The sequence below is a fragment of the Carcharodon carcharias genome, chromosome 12, assembly GCF_017639515.1.
Source record: "Carcharodon carcharias isolate sCarCar2 chromosome 12, sCarCar2.pri, whole genome shotgun sequence".
NCBI classification, from domain to species: Eukaryota; Metazoa; Chordata; class Chondrichthyes; order Lamniformes; family Lamnidae; genus Carcharodon; species Carcharodon carcharias.
The window spans coordinates 140,181,399-140,208,974 of NC_054478.1; the positions used below are offsets into that span (position 1 = coordinate 140,181,399).

General features: G+C 42.4%; 1 protein-coding gene across 4 annotated transcripts in view; it reads left to right on the top strand.

Annotated features, from left to right (window-relative positions):
• Window positions 1–27,576, top strand: part of dip2a (disco-interacting protein 2 homolog A) — a 216,143-nt gene that overhangs the window by 62,021 nt on the left and 126,546 nt on the right. For all 4 annotated transcript variants that reach the window (XR_005944547.1, XR_005944546.1, XM_041200489.1 and 1 more), the window contains exon 2: window positions 25,295–25,366. Coding sequence is in view for 2 of the 4 variants with exons in the window: in XM_041200489.1 (XP_041056423.1) it covers window positions 25,295–25,366 (72 nt within the window). In the remaining 2 variants the exon portion in view is untranslated. The remainder of the gene's footprint in view (window positions 1–25,294; window positions 25,367–27,576) is intronic.

Sequence of the window (27,576 nt, forward strand, 5' to 3'; positions counted from 1 at the left end):
AAAACAAAAACAGAATTTCCTGGAAAAACTCAACAGGTCTGGCAGCATCGGCGGTGAAGAAAAGAGTTGACGTTTTGAGTCCTCATGACCCTTCAACAGAACTGGTCTTTCTTTACAAGGAGAGGGAAATATAAGCTGGTTTAAGGTGGTGGGTGAGGGGCGGGAGAAGTGGATGGGGGTGGGTGTTAGGATAGGAACAGATCATCAAAAGATGTCACAAACAAAAGAACACAGAGGTGTTGAAGTTGGTGATATTATCTAAACGAATGTGCTAATTAAGAATGGATGGTAGGGCACTCAAGGTATATCTCTAGTGGGGGTGGGGAGCATAAAAGATTTAAAAATAATGGAACTAGATGGGAAAAGAAAAATCTATATAAATGATTGGAAAAAAAAAACAAAAGGAAGGGGGAAGAAACAGAAAGGGGATGGGGATTGAGGAGGGAGCTCAAGACCTAAAGTTGTTGAATTCAATATTCAGTCCGGAAGGCTGTGAAGTGCCTAGTCGGAAGATGAGATGCTGTTCCTCCAGTTTGCGTTGAGCTTCACTGGAACAATGCAGCAGGCCAAGGACAGGCATGTGGGCAAGAGAGCAGGGTAGAGTGTTAAAAAGGCATGCGACAGGGCGGTTTGGGTCATTCTTGCTTAAAGACCGCAGGTGTTCTGCAAAGCGGTTGCCCAGTTTACGTTTGGTCTCTCCAATGTAGAGGAGACCGCATTGGGAGCAACGAATACAGTAGAATAAGTTGGGGGAAATGCAAGTGAAATGCTGCTTCACTTGAAAGGAGTGTTTGGGCCCTTGGACGGTGAGGAGAGAGGAAGTGAAGGGGCAGGTGTTACATCTTTTGCGTGGGCATGGGGAAGTGCCATAGGTGGGGGTTGAGGAGTAGGGGGTGATGGAGGAGTGGACCAGGGTGTCCCGGAAGGAACAATCCCTACGAAATGCCGACGGGGGGGGGTGAACGCGCATCCACCTTCACGCCTTCTCCTCCCTCCCAGAAACCTGATAGGGTGCCCCTTGTCCTCACTTATCACCCCACCAGCCTCCGCATTCAAAGGATCATCCTCCGCCATTTCCGCCAACTCCACATCTTCCGTTCACCCCCCCCCGTCGGCATTTCGTAGGGATTGTTCCCTCCGGGACACCCTGGTCCACTCCTCCATCACCCCCTACTCCTCAGCCCCCACCTATGGCACTTCCCCATGCCCACGCAAAAGATGTAACACCTGCCCCTTCACTTCCTCTCTCCTCACCGTCCAAGGGCCCAAACACTGCTTTCAAGTGAAGCAGCGTTTCACTTGCATTTCCCCCAACTTAGTCTACTGTATTCGTTGCTCCCAATGCGGTCTCCTCTACATTGGAGAGACCAAACGTAAACTGGGCGACCGCTTTGCAGAACACCTGCGATCTGTCCGCAAGAATGACCCAAACCTCCCTGTCGCATGCCTTTTTAACACTCCACCCTGCTCTCTTGCCCACATGCCTGTCCTTGGCCTGCTGCATTGTTCCAGTGAAGCTCAACGCAAACTGGAGGAACAGCACCTCATCTTCCGACTAGGCACTTCACAGCCTTCCGGACTGAATATTGAATTCAACAACTTTAGGTCTTGAGCTCCCTCCTCCATCCCCATGCCCTTTCTGTTTCTTCCCCCTTCCTTTTATTTTTTTTTCCAATAATTTATATAGATTTTTCTTTTCCCACCTATTTCCATTATTTTTAAATCTTTAATGCTCCTCCACCCACACTAGAGCTATACCTTGAGTGCCCTACCATCCATTCTTAATTAGCACATTCGTTTAGATAATATCACCAACTTCAACACCTCTGTGTTCTTTTGTCTGTGACATCTTTTGATGATCTGCTCCTATCCTAACACCCCCCCCCCCCCACCCCCCCCCCTCCACTTCTCCACCCCCCCCCCACCTTAAACTTGCTTATATTTCCCTCTCCTTGTAAAGAAAGATCAGTTCTGTTGAAGGGTCATGAGGACTCGAAACGTCAACTCTTTTCTTCTCCGCCGATGCTGCCAGACCTGTTGAGTTTTTCCAGGTAATTCTGTTTTTGTTTTGGTTTTCCAGCATCTGCAGTTTTTTGTTTTTATATTAATGTGAATGCATCCTGACATTCAACTAGCAAAAGATGAGCATGTATAACATGCCTAATAGAGGAGGAAAACAATCCTGCAATCTGACATGATGGAAAGGAAGATCTGGTTATCAGGGTGGTTCTTTTGAATTCACTTTGAGAAGGGCTGACTCATCTCAATAATAGTTTTTCACCAAACTATTTGTATTGGGTTTGACCATTCTTTAGCTAATTTATTCTGAATGTGTATGATGCTGAGTGAGATTTTGAGCCATGTTGGTAAATTCCAACTCTAAATTAGCCTCTGAGGAGCAACACTTTACATGCATCAACCTTAGCTTTGCTTTGATCCTCAGTTTAGATGTATCTTACCCGATTTAGACCTGAGTTTGACCGTTGACTTCCGAAGTGTCATTGACCGCAAGCTTCAAAAGAAACCTATTGGAGACAGCTCAAGCCACCATGGTCTTGACGCATTAGTGGTAGCACTATGAATGCTTTCTGCTTCCAGATCACTCACCATAACTCAAGTGTCAATGTTCAATTAATGGGTGTATGTATGGCACTTGGTGTTGAGTTGTGATTCTCGCCATGCCAAGTTACTTCTGCAGAGTTCTTAAATCCTAGCTCTGTTCAATCATCAAAAAACACTCCTGACACTGGGTTATGTTGTGTGTTGAGTTTGCATGCATATTTATGGAGGCTTGCCTTAGTTAGCTTCCCAACAATAGAAACAGCAGCCTGCTTATCACCCCACTAGCCTCCGCATTCAAAGGTTCATCCTCCGCCGTTTCCGCCAACTCCAGCATGATGCCACCACCAAACACATCTTCCCCTCGCCCCTCGGCAGCATTCTGCAGGGATCGTTCCCTCCAGGACACCCTGGTCCATTCCTCCAACACCCCTACACCTCAACCCCCACCCACGGCACCTTCCCATGCAACCGTAGAAGGTGCAACACCTGCCCCTTTACTTCCCCTCTCCTCACTGTCCAAGGGCCCAAACACTCCTTTCAAGTGAAGCAGCATTTCACTTGCACTTCCCTCTGTTTAGTCTGCTGCATTCGCTGCTCCCAATGTGGTTTCCTCTACATTGGAGAGACCAAACGCAGACTGGGTGACCCCTTTGCGGAACACCTGCGGTCTGTCCGCAAGCATGATCCAGACCTCCCTGTTGCTTGCCATTTCAACACTCCACCCTGCTCTCATGCCCACATGTCCATCCTTGGCCTGCTGCAATGTTCCAGTGAAGCTCAACGCAAACTGGAGGAACAACACCTCATCTTCCGACTAGGCACTTTACAGCCTTCCGGACTGAACATTAAGTTCAACAATTTTATATCATGAATTCTCTCCTCCATCCCCACCCCCTTTCCGATCCCCATTTTTTCCAATAATTTATATAGATTTTTCTTTTCCCACCTATTTCCATTATTTTTAAACGTATTTCCATCCATTGTTTTATCTGTACCTTTTAGCCTAGGGCTATCTGTACCTTGCTCGTCCTGCTTTCTCCCTTAATGTCACCTATTATCACATTCCTTAGATAAAATCACCACCTTCAACACCTCTTTGTCCTTTTGTCTGTGACATCTTTTGGTTATCTCCACCTATCATTGGCCTCCAATTCTGTCGAACGGTCATGAGGATTCGAAACATCAACTCTTTTCTTCTCTGCCGATGCTGCCAGACCTGCTGAGTTTTTCCAGGTAATTCTGTTTTTGTATTGGCCTCTATCCAGCTCTACTTGTCCTACCCCCCTTAAACCAGCTTATATTTCACCTCTTTTCTATTTTTCCTTAGTTCTGTTGAAGAGTCATATGGACTCGAAACGTTAACTGTGTTCCTCTCCGCAGATGCTGCCAGACCTGCTGAGTTTTTCCAGGTATTTTTATTTTGGTCTGGTTCCCTGCATGCTTTGTTGTGAAAGCCGAGGCAAGACTGCATCCTAGAATGAAGTCCAAGAGGAATGTTATTGTCCTTTTTTATGATGGCTTTTTAGGCAGCAAGAGAAAGAAAAAAGCCTGACTATGAGAGCAGGAATTACCAGTGCAGTTCCTCCACTCCCGCCCCCACCCACCAAATCTCGGGAGTCGAGTTGTTCTGAGCAGTCTGGATTATTTGCTGTGCAGATGGCAACAGTGTACAGGAGTCTTCAGTATTGAACAATGTGGGTGAATTTTTAAGATTCATTTCTGGGATGTGGGTGTCGTTGGTTAGGCCAGCATTTGTTGCCCACCCCTTATTGCCCCTTGAGAAGGTGGTGGTGAGACGCTGCCTTGAACTGCTGCTGTCCAGGTGGTATAGGTACACCCACAGTGCTGTTAGGGAGTTCCAGGATTTTCGTCCAGTGACAGTGAAGGAACAGAGATACATTTCCAAGTCAGGATGGTGAATGGCTTGGAGGGGAACATCCAGGTGGTGGTGTTCCTATGATATCTGCTGCCCTTATCCTTCTAGATGGTAGTGGTCATGGGTTTGGAAGGTGTGGTCGAAGGAGCCTTGGTTAGTTCCTGCAATGCATCTTGTAGATGGTACACACTGCTGCTACTGTGCGTCGGTGGCGGAAGGAGTGAATGTTTGTGGAAGGGGTGCCAATCAAGTGGCTGCTTTGTCCTGGATGGTGTAAAGCTTCTTGAGTGTTGTTGGACTGCACTCAACTAGACAAGTGGTGAGTATTCCATCACACTCCTGACTTGTGCCATGTAGATGGTGAACAGGCTTTGGGGAGTCAGGGGGCGAGCTACTCACTGCAAGATTCCTAGCCCCTGACCTGCTCTTCAGCCACAGTATTTATATGGCTCGCCCAGTTCAGTTTCTTGTCAGTGGTAACCCCCAGGATGTTAATAGTCTGGGATTCAGTGATGGTAATGCCATTGAGTATCAAGGGATGATGGTTAGATTCTCTCTTGTTGGAGATGGTCATTGTCTGGCACTTGTGTGGTGTGAATGTTACTTACTACTTATCAGCCCAAACCTGGCTATTGCTGTTAAAGGGGAAGTTAGGATACTGAGGGCAGAGTTGCAGGTTGCATTTAGTCCTTACATGAGCTGTGGATCATCTTTTTTGCATTATCAGAATTTGCTTTGAAAGGATCTCCAAGCTGACCGCTGTTTTAGCTTAATTGCCCCTAAATATTAGTTCACCATAACTATTGAACTTTTAAACTGGAGTAATATCACATTTCAGTCAGTATTTTGTTTTAGAATGGCTGTTTAGTATATGATTTATGTAAGCCATTTTAATTTTTCTGTGCCAATTGGGATATTTGTTTTATAGTTAGTTTGCTAAGTCTTTTGAAGTGGATTGCTGTGTTTATTTGAGTAATGGTTGTTCATCAGTCATTGTGATGCTGTTATTTGTGCAATGAGTGCTATCTCTTGTGGTCACACAACTTTGGTCTGCGTTGTAAAATTTTGCTGATAAATTCAGTACTTGAACTGAACAAGTACTCATTCTCAGTCAGTACTTGTACTTTTAGGCTTTGAAGGCAAAGATAATAACATAGGTATAATGCATGAACCTTTGATTTATTGTATACACACCATTACCTTGAAAATAATGGAAACCTGTGGCTGCTGGTGTGAGGAGATATGTAAACATTGCACTCACCAAAGGCAGTATTTGTGTTTTGTATGTTTGTGTTTTCTCCCTCCTTGGGCCTAATCTAAGTCCTCCTTTCAGAACTCAGAGGGACTGTTGTGGTTGTATCCTTTAAAAGGCAAAAATCTCCAGGACTATAAAACTTAAGATCATTTTTCATCTTTCTCCTCTTCTCCCCCCCATCTCCATTCTGCTAAATTATTCTCCTCAGATGGATAATTGTTTGTCGATTTCAAATTCCTTAATCTGACTGGCATTTTTCCAGGTAGATGTAATGAATCCAAGACCGTGGTGACAGCACCATTGGCAGGCTTATAGCTTGAGGTTTGGTCTCCAAACTTGTCCTGTAGGTCCTCGGAGAATCCTGGTGGTTGTTGGCTTTATGAACCAACGTGCTACGTTTAACCCCTGATTTCCCTGTGCTAGTATTTCCATTTGGCTGCATTTCAACAAGCATGTAACATGTGGGCTGAGCATCTGACTTCATTGGGAGGACAGTGTGGGACACATATTGTACAAGGGAAGGTTTACTGGAAATGCCTGAAGGTTGTATGTGGTGAGACACATAATTTGTGTAATATGGTCACAGACTATCATAAATTATGTAGCAGTATCCAGTATATGCTTGAGCCAACATGTGCTTTCAGTTTGGCTAATGGTGCATCCTGCTATTTATGTGCAACTTCAGCAAGGGTAGATGCACAGTTAACCATGGAAACCCAAAAGCTGCTGTCAGTCAGCTTGGTGAAAATGGCACCTTGCTATCAGGCTCACCATTGAAATATATTGAATGGCATGAAGTTGCTGTATTTGTATGGTGGTTACCAACTAAATTCACCACAGAAAATTAAATCTTCCCATTTCAGCCTAAGTAACATATAATGATGCGGTAAGTGTTAATTACTGCCAGTCAACCCCTCGGGCTCTGAAAATTAATTATTACAAGGGTGGAGTCTCATACCTTAAGGTTTTGATCGTTGGAGATCTTAATGTAATATTTTAATTGTTTCCTTTTCCTTTCCCTTTTTTTGAATTCCTCTCTTAATCTAGTCCTGCTTTCTTTCTCTTTCTGTACCTGAATGCTCTGATCTAAACATCCTTCTCACGCCTGGTGCTATTAATTTCACAGCCCTAGAATCTGATTTGTTAAGGAGATGCACTTTCCCTGGCCCTGTTCACTCGTGTCCCACATTCTCTGTTTCCTTTGCTGTCATTTTGTCAGCTTGAGCTTTCAGGGCGGAAGTTGGCTTGCAAAAAATTTCAAAAACTTCCATGTGCAACAGTCTCTTAGTTTTGCTCCCGTAGCAAATTATTGCCGATAACTATCCTCCCTGTAAACACCTTGTCTTTCATTTAGTACCTCCCAAATTACCTTTGCTGTTATTAGTTTGTGTAGTGCAGGATTAAAACTGCTTTTCCCATTACTGTGGTATAGCACATTGAAACTTCACAATTACTATTTAAAAAAAAACTAACCCAAATTGAAGACTGAAAGGCAAACGAGAATTGTTTCCATTTGCAACAAAAACATTTAAAACTGCAAGTGATTAGAATGTTAGGAAAATAATCGATTGGCTGAAACTTTTTCTCTGAAGTCACAACCACGTAAGAAACCGTTTGTTTTATGCAAGATAGAGGTTAATTTCTGTGAAGAAATTGAGAGCATTAATAAAATAGTTATTGCTAGAATACATTTGGAAGCTTGAATCTTTCCCATTTGCCTCATTTGTTCTCTTTCTTCTTTTTCCCTTCTGCTATTGTAACTTTTTGGCCTGTTTTGGATACTCTCTGGCATGACCATGCTAGTCACATCTCTAGGTTGTCTCTAAGTGCTTTGTCTTCAGTGATGTGCCCGCAATGTCCTACATATAATGATAGGGTTCTCTTCTGATCTGAATGGGATATCATTTCTTTTGGACATAGTCTCAGACCCTTCTCCAATGTTTCTGAAGGCACATTCAAACATCTAGTGAAGGGAAGCCAGGTGTGAATTATTCCAGAAGCACCAAGTGAACATGAGCTAAAGTCAAAGCAAATCCCATTTTAACTACCTCTTTCTTTCCTCAAATAGAAACAAGAGTGGCCATTTAGCCCCTCGTGCCTATTCTGCCATTCGGTTAGATCATGGCTGATCTGTACCTCAGACTCATTTACTCACCTTTGTTAGAAATTTCCTTGCTACCCTTACCTAACAAAAATAGTAATACTATGTTCCTTTGATGTCTTGCTGAATTGTTTTCAGCTTACTTTTCTTTCCAGAGACCTGGATAACTGCAAAATCTGGCCTGCTTTTATTTTTGAAGGTTCTAGTTTCCAAACTTGTGCTTCACATTCTCTTGTTGACACCTGGAGGAGGTGTAAGGAGGGGAGAGATGCTGGAAGGGAAAAAAGCTTGTTGGCATAGTAGGCTCAGAAGCAAGTGTTCCATTCATTGAGGGCAGCTCCTTATCCACCAAATCATTTATTCACCAAATCACGCAAATATTCTTTGCTGAGCATGTCGAAAAGAAGCATTGTCACCCCCAATGCACTGTATGAAGATAGAAGTCAAAGACAAAAGCAAAATGCTGCGGATGCTGGAAATCTGAAATAAAAACGGAAAATTCTGGAAAAGCTCAGCAGGTCTGACAACATCTGTGGAGAGATAAGCAGAATTAATTGTTCAAGTCCGTGTGACCCTTTTTCAAAGCTGAGGACAAGGTTGGTCAAGGCATGTTTCAGTTGTGGGTCTGATGTTTGCTGGCCCAGTTAGCGAGAAGATGTGCTGTCAATAGTGGAGTTTGAAACCTTTCTCTTGTGCGAGATGCACACAATGAGTCTCTGAATAAGCAGGAAATTCTCCATCAAAATAAGGGTAACTATCGGTCACTGGAAATTAATACAGCATTGTATTTAGTGACTTAGGGTTAAATTGTATGATGCTGAATGTTATCCTGACAATGAAAGGAGACCCTTATGAGACAATTCCTTTAAAGATTTCCATAGCAAGAAGTTGCTAGGCAGCATCTGTTACTCAGGGCTGTGAGTAACTGAGAGTTGGAACCTTGTGCACTAAAGTTGCTTGTGTGTGTGTGTGTGTGTGTGTGTGTGTGTGTGTGTGTGTGTGTGTGTGTGTGTGTAAGCTGTGTGTGTGTGTGTGTGTGTGTGTAAGCTGTGTGTGTGTGTGTGTGTGTGTGTGTGTGTGTGTGTAAGGTGTGTGTGTGTGTAAGGTGTGTGTGTGTGTGTAAGGAGTGCATAAAGCCTGCAGTCAGAACTTCCTTGATGAAGGGCCTTGACCTTTGATTAACAAGCTTGAATCAGCCCCGCTACACTGATCACTGTGTGCCTGTACTTTTTATTTCGAACTAGTTATTATTTTATCTTCCTTTTAGGAGGTGTATGATAATAATCACCTCACCATTTATTTGAGGAGGGAGAGGAACTGTGTGCATTTATCAGTTTAATGTGAAATAACAGCCAGGCTAGTAAGACAAATCTAAGAATTCTACAGAAAGACTGAATGCAAACATTGACCATAAAATGTAGTTTAAATCTCTTCATTGAGGATTGCATTTAACTACATCACGGTTCTTTAAGCCATTTTAGTGGAATCCAACTTATCTCTTCTGCAGATATCCATAGTACAGTCTTATTATTTTGAAGTGCTCACAGATGTAAAACCATATTAATGATTTGTAGGATACACAGTGCCATTATGCTGTCACTTGAGATTCCTCGGCACAAAATATAAGTACTCTTAAATGTTACAACTGTATGTTATCTAAGCTGAGCTGTTAAAGCTTATTTAATAACCGAATAAAAATTGTGAAAAGTGACATTTGTAACTCCTGTTGCAAGCATGCACCTTATATTCATACTGTTTACGTTTGGGACTATCCATTGAATGAAATCTGAAAAAAGTGTATCAGTGGTATAGGAGAACTTCAAAATAAGCCAAAAGGGGGAATTAAGTAGATTTAATATAAGCAACAGTATAGTAATTAAAAAAAAAACTTCAGGTAGTTAAACCTCCGGGACTTGAAGGTTCAATCGGGTGTTAAGAGAAACAGGTGAGGGAATTCCAGGTGAGTAAGCCATAATTTTACAAAGCAGTGTAGAGTTGGGAATTGTGCCAATGCATTGGATAATTGCAAATATCATTTCATTAAGACAGGATGGAAAGAGCAACAAATAAATTAGAGATTTGAGAATTTAACATCTGTTGTGTAGAAGTTGCAAGAATCTAACATCAGAAAATAGGTGAGCATTTACACAAGTAAATGTCAACATGGTTTTGTGATGGGTTGGTCAAATCTGACTAAATTTGTCAGGTATTTGATAAGGTTCCACATGAGACTGTTAATGAATATTAGTGTGCACAGAACTGAAGACAACCTTAGGACATGGGCTGATGGTTATTTGGGAGATATTTCTCCCAAATTAGCCTCCATGATATTTGTGCTCCTCTAATTCTGTCCTCGATCAGAATTGCTCTCATTGGTGGCCATACCTTCAGCTGGCTGGGCCCCAAGCACTGGAATCGCACCCCCCCACCCCCGCCAGCCCCACAGCTCTCCACCTCTCTACCTCGCTTTCTTCCTTTAAGGCGCTCCTTAAAATCTACATCTTTAACCCACCTTTCGATTATCTGCCCTGGCATCTCCTTATTTGGCTTGATGTTAAATTTTGCTTGATAACAATCCTTTGAAGCACTTTGGAATGCTTTATTGCATTAAAGGCACTATATACAAAACCACATTGTCATACATAAAGCTGTGAAGTCTTAAAATGAGTGTTTACTGTTGTTTCTGTTCTGTTGATCTCTTTGCCATTTTGTAATCAGAAAGTGCTGGATTCTCATTGAGATGAAGGATGTCGGGTGAGGGAGGGTAGAGAGGAGCTACATTCAAACTGTTAACTGTTCACTATTCTTTCTGTGTTAAAGCATGTTTGGTGAATTGACCTTTCTACTTGCCAGCTGTTTTTGGCAGGGAGTGTCACCACCACATTCTGTCTATGGTACGGCATCTCAATTGAAACCTTGTATGAATATGTGGGTGAAAAATGATAATCTCAGTAATGACGAAAATTCTTTTTTTCAGTTCAGGGCATGCTAATAATGGTTACTTTGTTTACTAATAAAATGAGACTCAAACTTAATGAGGTAGGGTCAGAGCCTTTAATTTGCTGGCTAGAAAATACATCACACTAGAAGACTTGTTTTTTTTGGGAAACACGGGGCCCTGTCACGGTTACTTGGTGGTTGGCTGCATCTCGGATTTCACTTTACTGGTTGTTTTTGAAGAGGATCAGCTTGCTATAGCTGGGAGGTTTCACACCTTCTGCTTGCCCTAGATGTCTGTATTGCCGTCACAAGACAAATGAAAGGGGGGAATGTAGCCATTAGTGTGAGCGTTGACTTACTGCACTCCTGTTTGATTTAGGCAGGCCTGATAACTTCGTAATAACCAGTCAGTAGTTTGCCATTTGCTCTGATTGCACATTGGGAAGACCAAAACCATTGCCTTCAGCCTCCACCACAAAATCCGTTCCCTCGTCACTGATCCCTCTTGCTCCTGGGCCACTGTCTCAGGCTTAATCTGACTGACTGCGACCATGATGTCCTATTTAACCTTGAGCTGAGCTTCCAACCTCATATCCTCATCACTGCAAAGGCCGCTTAGTTCCATTTCCATAACATCACCTTGCACTCCTACCTCAGTTTATATGATTCCGAACCCATCATCCATGGTTTTGTTACCCCCAGACTCAGTTATTCTGATTTCTTCCTGCTGGCCCTCCCTTTCACCATCTTCTATAAATTTGAACTCATCCACACCTCTGCTGCCTTGCTTTCTAACCTGCATTGAGTTCTGCTCACTCTTCACCTTTGTGCTCACTGACCTGCATTTAGCTCCTGGTCCACCAACCCTTGGATTTTTAAAATTTTTATCTATGTATTCATTGGCATTGCTGCTCCCTATCTCCATAATCCTTCCAACCCTACAACTGTCCAAGAATTCTGCATGGATCCAACTTGCAACTCTTGTGTATCTTTCACTTCCTGACATTGGCACTTAAGTCGCTTTAAACTCTGGAAATCTCTCCCTAAAACTTTCTGCCAACCCACCTCTGTCTTCTTTTAAAACTTGCCTTAAAACCTTTCTCTTTGACCAAGCTTTTGTCACCTGTCCTGACATATCCTTTGGTCCTGTGTTGATTTTTGTCTTTTTGCACTCCTGTGAAATGACTTGAGGTGTTTTCCTACATTAAAGGTTTTCTATAAATTTAAATTATTGTTTAATTATCCCCGAAGTCTGTATGTGAGCTGATTAATTGCTTGTATTAGCTTCAGACACTGATTCACATGGGGTGGGGGAGGGGGCAGGCGGAGGGGAAGGGAAGGGTGGTAGTTGCTGCAGGAAAGTACACTATATGTCCAAATTAACGATTACAGATCGTGAATTGCGCAATGTTACTATGGTTAAAAATGCTAAATTACATACATTTGCTATAGTGCTTTGGAGGTTAGTTGGTGTGGTTAGCGTTTGCCGCGTTCCTGCTATTTAACAATTTTTCAATGCCCCATGCACATTTAAGATTTGTGTGTTTAGGTGGTATAACCAGATTTTTATTTTTGTGTTCTGTCTTAATGAAACGCCTTAGCAATACAAAGTGCTTTTAGGTTATTAAAGCCCAATGAATAGTGAGTTGGTTGCAGTTAGAAGTAAAAACCATGGATTTATCTTGTTTTAGTGGCACTGCTAATAAATTATTTTGGGCCTTTGTGAGCTACCAGCGAATTGATTGATTGGCTCCACATCTGATGGCGAATGACATTGGGTGGGGATGTAAATGCGTTTTAGGGGGTGGGTTGGGGCTGCAATAGTGTGGTTTGAGGTTATACCAAGAAGGCAGTTTGGGTTGCTCTCCTGAAATCATGAACCTCAAAGTTAAAGCATGTTGTGTGAATTAAATATTATCTGGGAGATGCACGAAGTTGTTCCAGTGCCAGTCGGAAATGTAATTTAGCAATTAATGAATCTGCAGCATGCCAGGAGGGGTCTCGCCGCAGCGTGATAAAACAATGACCTCGCACTTGCATAAATTATCAGCCCTCCGTTACTTCTGACCTGCTGAACCCTGTGCTCAGCTGTTTGCCTTGATTCACACTGTGGTGTCTCAGCTAAACTGGGGTAGTAGCTGCATTAGACTGCTTTGTCACATCTTAATAGACTTTGAGAAAGCTGCCAGAGCTGAGTGACGACAGCTGCTTGCCAAGTGTACCAGATGTGCCTGGGGGCTGAGATGAATTTTGGGTTGGGGGGGGGGTGGGTGGGATTTGCTAGAGCTCTGGGTGATGGTCTGATTGCAGAGGATGTTAGTGCTTTGTGTTTAGGAAACCATCGCGTGGCACATTCAGCCTCTGAGCTCTTAAAACAGGAAACAAAGAGGCTGCACTCTGTACTGTCTTGACTCGGACGGAAAGGGATTGATTGGCCGGAGCTGCACATCCAAACCACTGTGTTCAACTCTCTTTGACTGCCTCTGATACAATAATTGCCTCAATGCTGTTTCTTGCTGTGGTGTAGACCTTGCCCATGATGCTGTTTTATTTTTTAAAAATTTTTTAAAAAGCCTGGAGAGCGTTCAGATCCCTTCTTGACATGACTGTGACTCCTTCAGCGGCAAATTAATCTGCTTGGAAAGACTTGGAAATTAAAATCAGTTCTGCAATTAGCTTAAAAATAACTATTGATTGTATGGATTGGCGCATGGAGATTTGTGGTTTGCACACTGTATTTGCAGTGACACTATAAGGTATGAGAAACTGCCTCTTTGTGATCCAACAATAGTAATGGTGTGTGTTTGAAAAGGAGTAGTTTGCCTCTGGCTCCTACAGCACTATTAATTTATTGAAAGCTGCACATGGTCACACTTGGTATACGCTCATTTGGTTCAGTTCTTTTTAAACCTTTTCCTTGCAATTGTTTGGCGTAATTGTCATGTTTCTAGTAACTGATAACCTAGTGTAGCAACTGTATGCATTCATTCTGCTAAAAATCTGAAATGTTTAATTTATTTAGTTTTCAGTTACTGAGCTGACTGCAAATCTGCTCCAATGTTGAGATTTTTTTAAAACAAGTTTTTTACCCCCTTTGTGGCCATTTGATTGGATTTCAGTGATCTGTTTATGTTACACCAAGTTTTTCCTCTGCAATGACAATGAAGCAGCTAGAGATTTGTTTAGTGTACTTTTTAAAATATTTCTACTCTTGCCTACTTTTGTTTCATTTGGCTGTCAGTTTGTGTGCTTCTGGCTTGTGCTCTCTCCCTACCCTCCCCCCTCCCCACCGAGCTGAATTGTCTGATTTTAGTTCCCAGCTGGCTATCTATTTTGATACCCTGCTTCATTGCCCCATTACGCTGTAAGTTTTGAAGCCTATCAGTCTGGTTTTGTTGTACCCCTATTTTCCTGTTTAGTCTTATCAAATCAACAACTTGAATTCATATTTTGGAGGATAGCCTTTTGGCTGTGATGCAGGTGGGAGGTTTTTTAAAAACCAGCTAAAAACCAGAAATATTCTTGATCGCGTGTAAGGTAGGTTCATATGATGCCACAGCTTGAGCTCTGGTCCTCTGAGTGATGGGTCATTTGCTACCCCACAACACTTATTGGATTGTTCTCGAGCTGTCATATGCTCCATTTCCAATTTATTATCTAAGTGAATGGAAAACCCTTTGAAATGCTGCACTCTTTTGAGGCCAATATCACAGCAGATAACAGTAAAAACAACCTGTATGTACATAGTGCTGTTAACAGAGTAAACTGTCCCAAAGTGCTTCACAGAAAGGTCAGTAAGAGGCTCACGGTCAGAGAGGGGAGACTTTGGCCTGAGTGAGACAGAGACCGAATGATTATATTTAGGAATTTGGTCCACAGTGGGAATTCAACTGGTAAATTTTTTTCAAGTTCAATTTTAGAGTAAGAGTTAGATTCTGACCTAGAACTAGCAACTTTTAATTAAGTTAAATAGCCTAGTTAATCCGGCAACTGCCTTAGTGGCAGTTAACTGTCAATCACCTGAAAACCCTTGCCTGAATAGGTGTTGATTACTGTAGCAGGAAGCTAAGCTAGAGAGTGACTCATTACAGTTCTATATATGTAATGAAGCCAGACAGGTGGCTGAGGTGGTGGTGGGGAGCATTTTAGTGACAGCGACCACAACATGCTACAGTTTAAGCTTGTTATGGACAAAATTGCAAAAAAAGTGTTTTGGATTGGGGGAGAGCAGATTTTAGTAAAATAAGGCAGCGCCTGGCCAAGGTAGACTGGGAACAGCTACTTGTGGGGAAATCTACAGAAGAGCAGTCGGGGGTGGGGGGAGGCGTTCAAAAAGGAAATGGGGAGGGTACAGGCTCAACATGTTCCCTCTAGGGTGATAGGAAGGAATAACAAGCCCAGAGAACCATGGATAACCAGAGATATTAAGGATACGCTGAGAAGGAAAAGAGAGGCTTTTAGTAGGCACAAGAGAAGCAAATCAGCAGAGGAATTAGTGGAGTACAGTAAGTGCAGGGTGGAGCTTAAAGTAATTAGGAGAGCAAAGAGAGGATATGAGAAAGCACTGGCTGGTAAAAGTAGGGAAAATCCCAAGATATTCTACAAGTAAATGGATGGGAAGAGGATAACCAGGGAAAGAGTAGCGCCCATTAGGGACCAAAGGAATAATCTATGGGTGGAGCCAGAGGACATCGGTAGAGTGTTGAATGAATACTTCACATCCGTCTTCATCCAAGAGAATGAGGATGAAGGTGTCGAACTGGGGGAGAGAGACTGTGAGGTTCTTGAGCAAATTGATATAGGGAGTGACAAGTTATTGGAGGTGTTGGAAGCTTAAAAATGGACAAGTCTCCAGGTCCGGATGATTTGTGTCCCAGACTGCTGAGGGAGGCAAGGGAGGAGATCGCAGGGGCTCTGACCCAAATTTTTTATTCCTCTCTGGCCACAGGGGAGGTGCCAGAGAACTGGAGAACAGCTAATGTGGTTCTGCTATTTAAGAAGGGTTGTAGAGATTAGCCAGGGAATGACAGGCCGAAGAGTCTGACGTCAGTGGTAGGGAAACTATTGGAGAAAATTCTGAAGGAGAGAATCCATCTCCACTTGGAGAGGCAAGGTTTGATCAGGGATAGTCAGCATGGCTTTGTCAGAGGGAGGTCATGCCTAACAAATTTGATTGCATTTTTTGACTAGGTGACCAGGTGTATAAATGAGGGTAGTGCAGTTGATATAGTTTCTATGGATTTCAGCAAAGCCTTTGACAAGGTCCCACATGGGAGACTTATAAAGAAGGCACATGGGATACAGGGTAATTTGATAAGGTGGATTCAAAATTGGCTTAGTTGTAGGAGACAGTGTGAGATGACAGAAGGATGCTTTAGTGACTGGAAGCCAGTGTCCAGTGGCGTACCACAGAGATCTGCGATGGGTTCTCTATTAGTTGTCATTTATATAAACGACATAGATGACTATGTGGGGGGTAGGATTAGTAAGTTTGCGGATGACACAAAGATTGGCCGGGCGGTTAACAGTGAGGTTGAGTGTCTTGAGGAATATATAGACGAGATGGTCAAATGGGCAGATAAGTGGCAGATGGAATTTAACCCTGAAAAGTGTGAGGTGGTACACTTTGGAAGGAGTAATTTGACAAGCAAGTATTCAATGAATGGCATGACACTAGGTAGGAAGTTCTGAGGACCAAAGGGACCTTGGTGTGTGTGTCCTTAGATCTCTGAAGGCGGAGGGGCATGTTAATGGGGTGGTGAAAATGGCAAATGGGACAATTGCCTTTATCAATCGAAGCATAGGTTACAAAAGTAGGGAGGTCATGCTGAAGTTATGTAGAACCTTGGTGAGGCCACACCTCTGGAGTACTGTGTGCGTTCTGGTTGCCACATTATAGGAAGGATGTGATTGCGCTGGAGAGGGTGCAGAGGAGATTCACCAGGATGTTGCCTGGGATGAAACACTTAAGTTATGAAGAGAGGTTGGATAGGCTTACATTGTTTTCGTTGGAGCAGAGAAGACTGAGGGGCGACCTGATTGAGGTGTACAAGGTTATGAGGGGCATGGACAGGGTGGATAGGGAGCAGCTGTTCCCCTTAGTTGAAGGGTCAGTCACGAGGGGACACAAGTTGAAGGCGAGGGGCAGGAGGCTTAGGGGGATGTGAGGTAAAACCTTTTTACCCAGAGGGTGGTGGGTGGCCTGGAATGCGCTGCCTGGGAGGGTGATGGAGGTGGGCTGCCTCACATCCTTTAAAATGTACCTGAATGAGCACTTGGCGTGGGACAATTGCCTTTATCAATCAAAGCATAGGTTACAAAAGTAGGGAGGTCATGTTGGAGTTGTATAGAACCTTGGTGAGGCCACAGCTCTGGAGTACTGTGTGCGTTCTGGTCGCCACCTTAGAGGAAGGATGTGATTGCACTGGAGAGGGTGCAGTTCAAAGCTATGGGCCAAGTGCTGGTAAACGGGATTAGGTAGGTAGGTCAGGTGTTTCACACGTGTCGGTGCAGACTCAATGGGCCAAAGGGCCTCTTCTGCACTGTGAGATTCTGTGATATGAAAGGGATTTTTAAGGCGCATGGTCAGAGAGGGGAGACTTCGGCCTGAGTGAAACCGAGAATGAGCGAGTATATTTGGGAATTTGGTTCCAAGTGGGAATTTGATGCATCAGGGGGAAAGGTGCTTTTGGTAAGGTTTACTGGAAGAAGTAAAGTGTGCTGAGTTGGGGAGTTCGGTGAATTGTAGGGAGGAGGTGCTTTTATCTTCTACTCTTTTTTTAGCCTCCAGTATTTGATTTCCACCTTGCAGCAAAAGATGTAGGTAAACCAGTAACTGGTGGTATTAGTTTTATCAGTATTGTAAGTACAGTGTTGTGTAGTTTACTGGCAGTGCCAAAACCTATTGGAAGGTGTAGGCTTTAGTAATTATAATTAATTAATTAGCAATTATTAATTAACAGATATTGGAGATGGCAGGGCAGTTGAAGTGCTGCGATTGTAGGATGTGGGAGCTTTTGGATACCGGTGTGATCTAGGGCAAACATCTGCGGTAAGTGTTTGCGGCTGCAGGAACTTTGGCCCTGAATTATTGAGCTAGAAGCCAAGCTGCAGATACTGCGGCACGCCAAGGAATGGGAAAGTTACCTGGATGCTTTATTCCAGGAGGCAGTCACACCTCATAGGATAGGGTCTTCTGATTTGGTCAGTGATCAGGGACAGGAGGGTGTTACTGCACGTGAACGAGGTAATGGGACCCGGTGCCAGGGTTCAGGACGTCTGCCCAGGGCTGGAGAGGAACTTGTAGTGGGAGGGCGATGGCCCAGTCATTCTGGTCCATGTTGGTACCAATGACATAGGCAGGACAAAGAAGGAGGTTCTGCATAGTCAGTATGAAGAGCTTGAAACCAAATTAAGGAGCAGAATTTCAAAGGTCATAATCTATGGATTATTACCTGAGCCATGTGCAAATCAGCATAGGACAAATCAGATTTGGGAGATGAATACTCAGTGTGGGAGACCTGGATTCCAGTTCGTAGGGCACTGGCACCAATACTGGGGAAAGTGGGATCTGTACCGTTGGGACAGTCTGCACCTGAATTATGCTGGGATCGATGTTCTTGTGAGCTGTATAACTAGGGAAGTAGAGAGGGTTTTAAACTAAGTAGTGGGGGTGAGGGATCAAACTTGGCAAGATGTGGTAAATGAAAGAGTAGGGACCAAGCAAAAGAGAAAGGTATTATTATGGGAAATGAAAAACAGACGGTGACAGGAAGGGATAGAGAGTACACATCTAACGGTAAATCAACAGATGAGGCTAGAGGTTATAAAAAACATGAAAGGATAAAACTAAAGGCTCTGTAAAGAGTACATGAAGCATATGAAACAAAACAGATGAACTGAGAGTGCACATAGAAATAAATAAGTACAATTTGATAGCCATTACAGAGGCGTGGCTGCAGGAGGACGTGGATTGGCACCCTGAATATTAAGGGGTATAGGACGTTTAGGAAGGACAGGATGTGAGGAGAGGGTGGGGTGGGGGGGTGGGTGATGGGGTGGGTGGGTGGCTGGCTGGCTGTGTTAGTTAAATATGGCATTAGCACAATAAAGAGGGATGACCTAAGTTCAGGAAACCAGGATGTGGAAATGGTTTGGGTAGAGATGAGAAATGGTCACTTGTGGGAGTCTTATACAAGCCCTCTAATCATAATCACATGGTAGGATGGAGCATAAAGGAAAAAGTAATGGGAACTTGTCGGAAAGGCACAGCAATAATCATGGGATATTTTAATCTACATATAGGCTGGAAAAGACAGATGGGCAAAGGTAACCTGGATGAGTTCATAGAACGTTTCCGGGATAGTTTCTGAGAACAACATGTTCTGGAGCCAACCAGAGAGCAGGCTGTACTAGACCTGGTATTGTGCAATGAGATGGGATTAATTAATGATCTCATAGTGAAGGCACCCCTAGGCAGCAGCGACTATAATATGATTGAGTTTTACATTCAGTTTGAGGGAGAGAGGAGTGGGCCCGAGACTCTTTTTAAACTTAAGGGCAATTATGAGGGCATGAAAGCAGAGCTGGCTAAAGTAAATTGGAAAATTAGGTTAAGGGATTATCAATAGAGATGCAGTGGCAAACATTTCAGGGGATATTTCAGAATACACAGAATAGATGCATTCCAACGAGTAAGGAAAAGTCCAAGCGACGGGGACACCATTCACGGTTAACTGGAAATGTTAAAGATCTTACCAGACTTACAGAAAAAGTATATAATTGTGCAAAGATAGGTGGAAGGCCAGAAAATTGGACAGAATATAAGGAACAGCAAAGGATGACTAAAAGTTTAATAAGGAAGGAAAAATTAGAGTATGAGAGAAAGCTATCCAGAAATATAAAAACAAATAGTGTTTTTATAAATATTTAAAAAAGAAACAAGTTAACAAAGTGAGCATTGATCCTGTAGAAAGTGAGTCTGGAGAACTGATAATGGAAAACGAGGAAATGGCAGATGAATTGAACAGGTATTTTGCATCAGTCTTCACTATAGAGGATACAAGTAACATCCCAGAAGCAGCTATAAATCAGGAAATAGACAGGAGGGAGGAACTCGGGAAAATTACAATCACCAGAAAAGTGGTACTGAGCAAATTGTTGGAGCTGTGGGCTGACAAGTGCCCGGGTCCTGATGGACTTCATCCTAGGGTCTTAAAAGAAGTGGCTAGTGCGATAGTTGATGCATTGGTTTTAATTTTCGGAAACTCCTTAGACTTGGGGAAGGTCCCATTAGATTGGAAGATAGCAAATGTCACTCCATTATTCAAAAAGGGAGGGAGACAGAAAGCAGGAAACTACAGGCCAGTTAGCTTAACATCTATCGTAGGGAAAATGTTAGAAGCTATGACTGAAGAAGCTATAGCAGAGATAAGTTCAAGGTAATCAGGCAGAGTCAACATGGTTTTGTGAAAGGGAAATTTTGTTTAACCAACTTACTGGAGTTCTTTGAGGAAGTAGCATGTGCTGTGGTTAAAGGGGAACCAGTGGATGTACTGTACTTAGATTTCCTGAAGGCATTGATAAAGTGCCACATGAAAGGTTATTGTGGAAAATAAAAACTCATGGTATAGGGGGTGACATATTGGCATGGGTTGAAGATTGGCTGGCTGACAGGAAGCAGAGAGTAGGCAGAAATGGGTCATCTTCAGGTTGGCAAGATGTAACGGGTGGTGTGCCACAGGGATCAGTGTTAGGACCTCAATTGTTTGCAATTTATATAAATGACTTGGATGAAGGGATAGATGGGATGGTTGCCAAATTTTCTGATGACGCAAAGATGAGTAGGAAAGTAGGTTCCGAAAAGGCCATGAGGCTACAAAAAGATATAGCTAGGTTATGTGAGTGGACAAAGATCTGCAAATGGAGTATAATGTGGGAAAATGTGAAATTGTCCATTTTGGCAGGAAGAATAAAAGAGAAACATATTATCTAAATGGTAAGAGATTGCAGAGCTCTGAGATGCAGAGGGACCTGGGTGTCTTAGTGCATGAATTGCAAAAGGCTAGTATGCAGGTACAGAAGAATTAGGAAAGCTCATAGAATGTTATCATTTATTGCGAGGGAAATTGAATGTAAAAGTAAGGAAGTTATACTTCAGTTATACATGGCATTAGTGAGACCACATCTGGAGTACTGTGTACAGTTTTGGTTTCCTTATTTAAGGAAGGATATAAATGTGTTGGAAGCAGTTCAGTGAAGGTTTACCAGACTAATACCTGAAATGGGCAGGTTGCCTTATATGGAAAGGTTGGACAGGCTAGGCTTGTATCTACTGGAGTTTAGAAGAGTAAGAGGTGCCTTGATTGAAGCATATAAGATTCTGAGGGGATTGACAGGGTGGATGTTTCCTCTTGAGAGGATCTAGAACTAGAACACCGCTTAAAAATAAGGGCTTACCCATTTAAAACGGAGATAGGACAAAGTTTTTTCTGAGGGTTGTGTGTCTTTGGAATTCTCTTCCTGAAAAAAGTGGTGGAAGCAGAGTCTTTGAATATTTTTAAGCCAGAGGTGGATAGGTTCTCGGTAAGCAAGGGGATGATACTCTGTTATCGGGGGTAGGTGGGATGCGGATTTCAGGTTACTATCAGATCAGTCATGATCTTATTAAATGGTGGAGCATGCTCGAGGGGCTGAATGGCCTACTCCCCCTTGTTTGTATGTTATCAAATAAAATTTGACACAGTGCCACATGAGACATTCAGATGGCCAAAAGTTTAGTTAAAGTAGGTTTTAAGGAGCATATTAAAGGAGGAAAGAGAGGTTTATGGAGGAATTTCAGAGCTTAGGGCCCTGGCAGCTGAAGGCCTATCTGTCTTCATTGGGGCAGATGTGCTGGTTTAAGTACAAATCCAATTGTAAATGATGCATTCAGATGCTACAACCTCTGTGTAATTGTCACGAACTGCTTCAGAATAAACCCATCCCTGACCAAACTTTTTGTCATTACTCCGAATATCTCCTCAGAATCCAAACTTTCTCCTTGCTATTCTTTGGATGTTTTCCCATGTTGAGGATGCTATCTAAATAGGTATTGAAGAGGAAACAATTTTGTTAACAAAGATATGTGGGATTAGTTAATAATTAGTTCGTGACATGGGAGTGGTTTGATGTCCGCTGAAAGATGTTTGTGTGTGTGTGTGTGTGTGTGTGTAGTAAAATTGCATTTGCATTGGAAGCAAAGAGCATTTCATTGTTTGATGTTCTGTGCAGTAAGCTGGTAACTTGGAGTACAAAGTTGTTTGGTGTTTAACCCTTCTCTTTTGCACATTAATGTCACTGATTCATGAGGACTACGGGAATATATCGTTGTCATGTCTGGGGGAGAAAGAAGTAGTTATCTTTTGCGAATGATCTTCCTTCTGAAAGTTTTCACATAGTTAACTGTTGTGTTGCTGCTGACGCAAACATTATTGATGTATGCTTCCCTGATGTTGGTGGAAACCAACAATGCAAAAATGCCCTCATTTGTCAAGCCCAGTAACGACAGGCTGGGACTGTAAGTGGGAAGACTTGACTTCCTAGATAGTTGGCTTGACTTAATATCCCACTCCACTTTCATCCTATTCAGCTGGGTTATTATTGAGCAATAAAAACTTTCGTGGGAGGAATTGCACAAGCACTCATCACCTCATGCTTGGGTGTGGAACATATGAAATATGTCGAAACAAAAACTTTATTAAGCATAGCACTTCAGAGGTGATTTAGTATACTACTCAATGTATGTTAGGCTAGAAGTGGTGGTCCTGATAAATATTCCTATGGCTACCAGAGATATATCATCAAAACCTAACCCACTATGCTGTGGTGTATGAAGTGAAGAAATGATACATACAGTACACATTAGGGAAACTTGAGTATTGCTGAAAAAAAAGACATGCTGTCGAAGCTTTTTGTCTTTGAACTCATCAGGACAGTTCGCAAGAATACCAACAGTAAAACGAACAACAATTTATACTGCACGAGAAGAGAGTGCTGATTGGTTGGCAAATCGATTCTGATTGGTAGAGGCATAAGGGAAACATAATGTGGTACAAGCACACTAAGATGCTCCAAAGATTGAGCAAACAATGTACAAAAGCCGTGAAACATTCCTGTTTAATGTTAACAAACAACTGTTTTCATATCCATTGTAGGGAGAAATCTATGCAAATAAGTATATTTCTGCTTAATACTGGTAAGATAGATGATAGTGAGAGCACCAAAGTGTAACAGGTTATCTTGGTGGTTCTCTTTGTTACTGCACTTCAAGTTTTATACTCTGATTCACTGAAAATTGGTGAGGCCAGTGTCTAGAAATCCAGAAAGACAGAAGGACTGATGTGTTTAACTCTTGATCAAACACTCAAAGCCTTTCAAAAGCAACAATCTTAACCCAAAAAGCTTTGTTCTGACATTGCTACACGTAAAATTTTTAATACAAGTTAATTGTTCCCTTAATTTTCTTACTACTGTAAGTTTTTTGATACTGTTGTGATCCTCTTGAGGAAACTGTAAACCAAATTTACCAAGCGACCCCCAAATGAAAGTACCAACAAGATTTCACGTATTGTAACTTTTCTTTTAACTCACAACAGAATTAACACAAATTAACCATGAATTAACAGAAAAATGACACTTCAGATGAAAAGGTAAATCTCACTTTTAATAGTTGATACAACAAAGATTCGTCTTATGCAACCACGAGCACCCGCATCACTTCTGGCAGACATATGGCACTACATTGGTACGCAGTTGCACAATATGCTGTTATTTATTTACGCAGGGTAGGTCAGGAGTCCGATCTGACAACAGCTTTCACCTTTTAGTTTCGCAGGTATGATTGTCATCAGCAAGGCACACTTCCACAACCCTCTTTCCCTCGGGCCCTGACAGCTCTGATGGTGGAGCTTTTCAGAGTTTCTTTTCAACCAATCAATAACAACCTGGTTCATGGCTTGGCCACTTCTGGGAAAACATTCAGCTCTTTAGTGTCTCTAAGCTATTCACACACATTTCCAGGTTTTAGACATTTTTTGCCAGCTCATCCAGCACTTCCACGAGCTCCTGTCTCCTTTTCTGCCAAACGGAAAAACTGACGACCTCCTGAGAAAAATTTGCTTTTCCTCCTCAAGAATTTTCTGTGTTCCCCTTTCTCTGACTGCTTTCTCTTTCTGTCTGCATCTGTGCACTGATAACCTTCATTCTCCAGCTCTTCTGCTTGTAGCTCCTTTGTGCCTGCAGCTCTCCTTTGTGTCTGTCAGCCTCATGACATCTTTCTTAACTTTCTTCTTGTTGCTACTGCTTCCAGATCAAGGGTTGCTAGGTCATTGGACCAATATTTTATAACATCCAAGAAAATTACAGTTGGTTCCTTTGTAATTGATGCAAACTCTAAAGTCCTTTATTAAGATTCTTAAAAACAATTGCAGATTCCACAGACCTTTTAAAGAAATTAAAAATTTTCCTTGCTATATTGCTTCTGGGTCAAAGTTAATTACTATACAAAAGTGAATGTTTGTTATATTGGTTTACGAAATGATAAATTCAGAGGTTCAGATGACCTAAACAGTGCGATGAAAAATTTGAGACATTCATGTAATTTGAGCCTCTGAGGCTGCTTTCATTAATATTTTAGTTCGTGTGGCAGATTTTACTCTGATTTTGTCAAAGTTTTTTTAGTCAATATCATGACAAAAGTTAACAGGCATTGTACTCCAAATCGTATGGTTAAAAATGCAGTAACATACTAAAGGGAAATTCATATAAAGTGAATATATTGTTCAAACACTAACTGCATATGCTGCCCAAACTTTTTTTGAAGGTTAAATTTTTGTGTGTCAGAATTTTTGTTTGAAAGAATGGAACAGTGTTATGTTTTGGACACTCAGAATCAAAGATGAACATTCTGAGACTAGATCTTGCGTTGCCAGATGTGGAATAAATCCACTCTGCCCCAACAATGTGACTAAACACTCTAGTCATAAGAGGTATTCTCTATTGCACCACTGTTTGCATATCCCACACCTGCCACCCTTCTGTCACTGTTAATTGATGCCAGATACTGTTCACATTTGTTTGTGGATTGTCACCCACTGGATTGCACCCAGATCAGTTTCGTTTTAGTCTCTCACAGCTGGAAGAGGAGAACACACTTTCATTCCATCAGTTTGGCGTGGGTTCAAGGCCAGGTCAACCAAAGCATAAAAATAGTCTTGTAAGCTCATTGCACCTCCCAGCAGCCTCCAATCCCTTCTAACAATGGCCTTTTTTCAGAAATCTTTGTGCGATTCTAACCCTTACGCAGAGTGCAGGTAGTGTTTGCGTGTCAGGTAGACCAAATGAATTGTGAACTTAACCATCATTTTAATCAGAAGCAGAGCTCCCTGAGTCATGTCTCCATCATTGGCAACAGTGATCCTGTAAAATAACTGAGCATTGGGTTAGCAGCATTGTTTTGGTATTGTAAGTATTGTTAACCAAATGTTGAGATATTAAGCCTATTTTGTTTCTTTCCATTCAGGTGATATCACTCAGAAGGGCTATGAAAAGAAAAAGGCCAAACTGCTGGCTCCATACATACCACAGACTGTAGGTAAGATGACCAAGATTAACACAGTTGTTGATAAATGAAAAGGAATTGGCTCAATCTTGGTCACAAAGACTATCTGTTCAGCCACCGGTGCCATATCCCTCCCCTCCCCTTGTCACCATCTCCTGTTTCTCTCCTATTGCTCCTCATGCCCTCTCTGAGCTCACCATATCCACGAGACCCAACTCTTGCTCTCTTGACCGTATTCTCACTAGATGACTGACCAGCCAGTCGCCTGACCTCCATGCTAACTGTTTTTGTTAGCTGTTCCCCACCCTTTTCAATCTGCGATCATCACTCCTCTCCTCAAAAAACCCACCATCTTTCCTCTGCCCTTTTTAAACTACTGCCCATCTCCAACCTGTTTTTCCTTTCCACCATCCTTGAACTCGTTGCTTCCCAAACTCATACCCACCTTTCCAGCAACTCTCATGTTTGAATCTGTCCAATCGAGTTTCCCACCACTTGGCAACAGTGGCCTTAAGTAATATTTCTCTCCTTATTCTTCTCCATCTTTCTGCATTCTCTGACACAGCTAACCACAAAATCCTCCTTCAGTGCCTCCTTTGTTGCCCAGTTTAGTGGAATTGCCTCACCTATTTCCACTTACCTATCCACTTGTAGCCAGAGAATCTCCTGCGATGGCTTCTTTTTCCACCCCCACGCCGTTGCCCCAGAGACCCGCAAGGCTCTATCCTTGGCCCCTCCCTATTTCTCATCTCCATGCTGCCCCGAGGCAACATCATTCGAAGAAATGATGTAGGGTTCCATATGTATGCCAACGACATCTAACTGTTATTATCCATCATCTCTCTTGACCCCTTCACAACCTCTGTATTGTCAGACTTCTTTGTCTGACAATGTGTGTTGGAATTTCTTATAATTAAGCTTTGGGAAGACTAAAATCATTGTCTTCAGTCTATTCTACAAACTCTGTTCCCTAGCCACCAATTCTGTCCCTTCCCTGGCCACTACCTCAGACTGAACCAGGCAGTTCCCAGTCTCTGTACCCTCTTTTTACCTGAGCTGAGGCCCAGTCTCTCATCCTGTCCATCGCAAACACTGCCTAATTCCATCTCCGTGATACCTCTTGCCTGCACCCCTACTTCACCCCATTTACTGTTTAAACCCTCATCGGTGCTTTTTTTTTACCCTCCAGGCTTGACTATTTCAGTGGTCTCCTGGTCAACTCCCCTATAAACTTTACTTCATCCATCACTGCTGTGCTTGCTGGTCCATCAAACACACGCATTTTTAAAATTTGCATCTTGACATTCAGATCGCTCCAGGGTCTCATCCCACCCTATCTGTATAACCATCTCCAACTGTGCAACTTGCTAAGATCTCTGCATTTTTCCAACTATGCCCTCTCATGCATTCTCCCTGTGACACATTTTCACTTTCACAATGCTCACTAAAACTCTCTACCTTCTTTATGACGGTCCTTAAAACTTTTTGTTTGACCAAGTTTTTAGTCTAGCATCTCCACCTTTGGCTTGGTATCCTATTCTGCCTTTAGTTGCGTCCATGTGAAGTGCCTTGAGCCTCTTTGCCACATGAAAGATGCTATATAAATACCAGTTGTTGTGTCTACTTCATAATGTTTTCGTTCTGACGTGAGGGTATAAATATAATGGGGCTTTATATTTCTGCTGGTGTTGATTCAGTTGACAAAAATAGACTTGAGATTTGAATAGCAAATTAATGTGTGGACCAACAGTACAATGGTAATGCGGGAAATAAACAGAAGAGACCTTATGTGGGTTCTTGTCGTGCTTTTGTCAAACCTTAAATCATCTCTGTAAAGTGGTGGGGAGGTGCAACCATTACATCAAGACTTTGAAGGACAATAGGATCTATATTGTGGAAAGATGGATGATTTTTGTAGATTGGTTATCACGAAATCTCCTTTCCGAAGGCTGCACAACCAGCATCAAATGAGCTGAGTGTCTCTTTCCTGGGTAGAAAATTTTCTGTGATTTTTGATTTGTTCCTCTCTACGTTTGAATTGTTTCCTATATACTGAACATTGTTCAGAAAATCTGGGGATTACCATAATCCTAGTGTTTCCAAACTGTCAGGGAAGAACTGTTTCTGGACTTGTTGTGGGGGGGAAATAAAAGCTGACACTTTCTTTGGATGTGGACTACGCATTTTGCTAATGGTTTGCCATATAATTGAGCCTTCATTGGGTGGCTCAGTTTGTTTTGTTG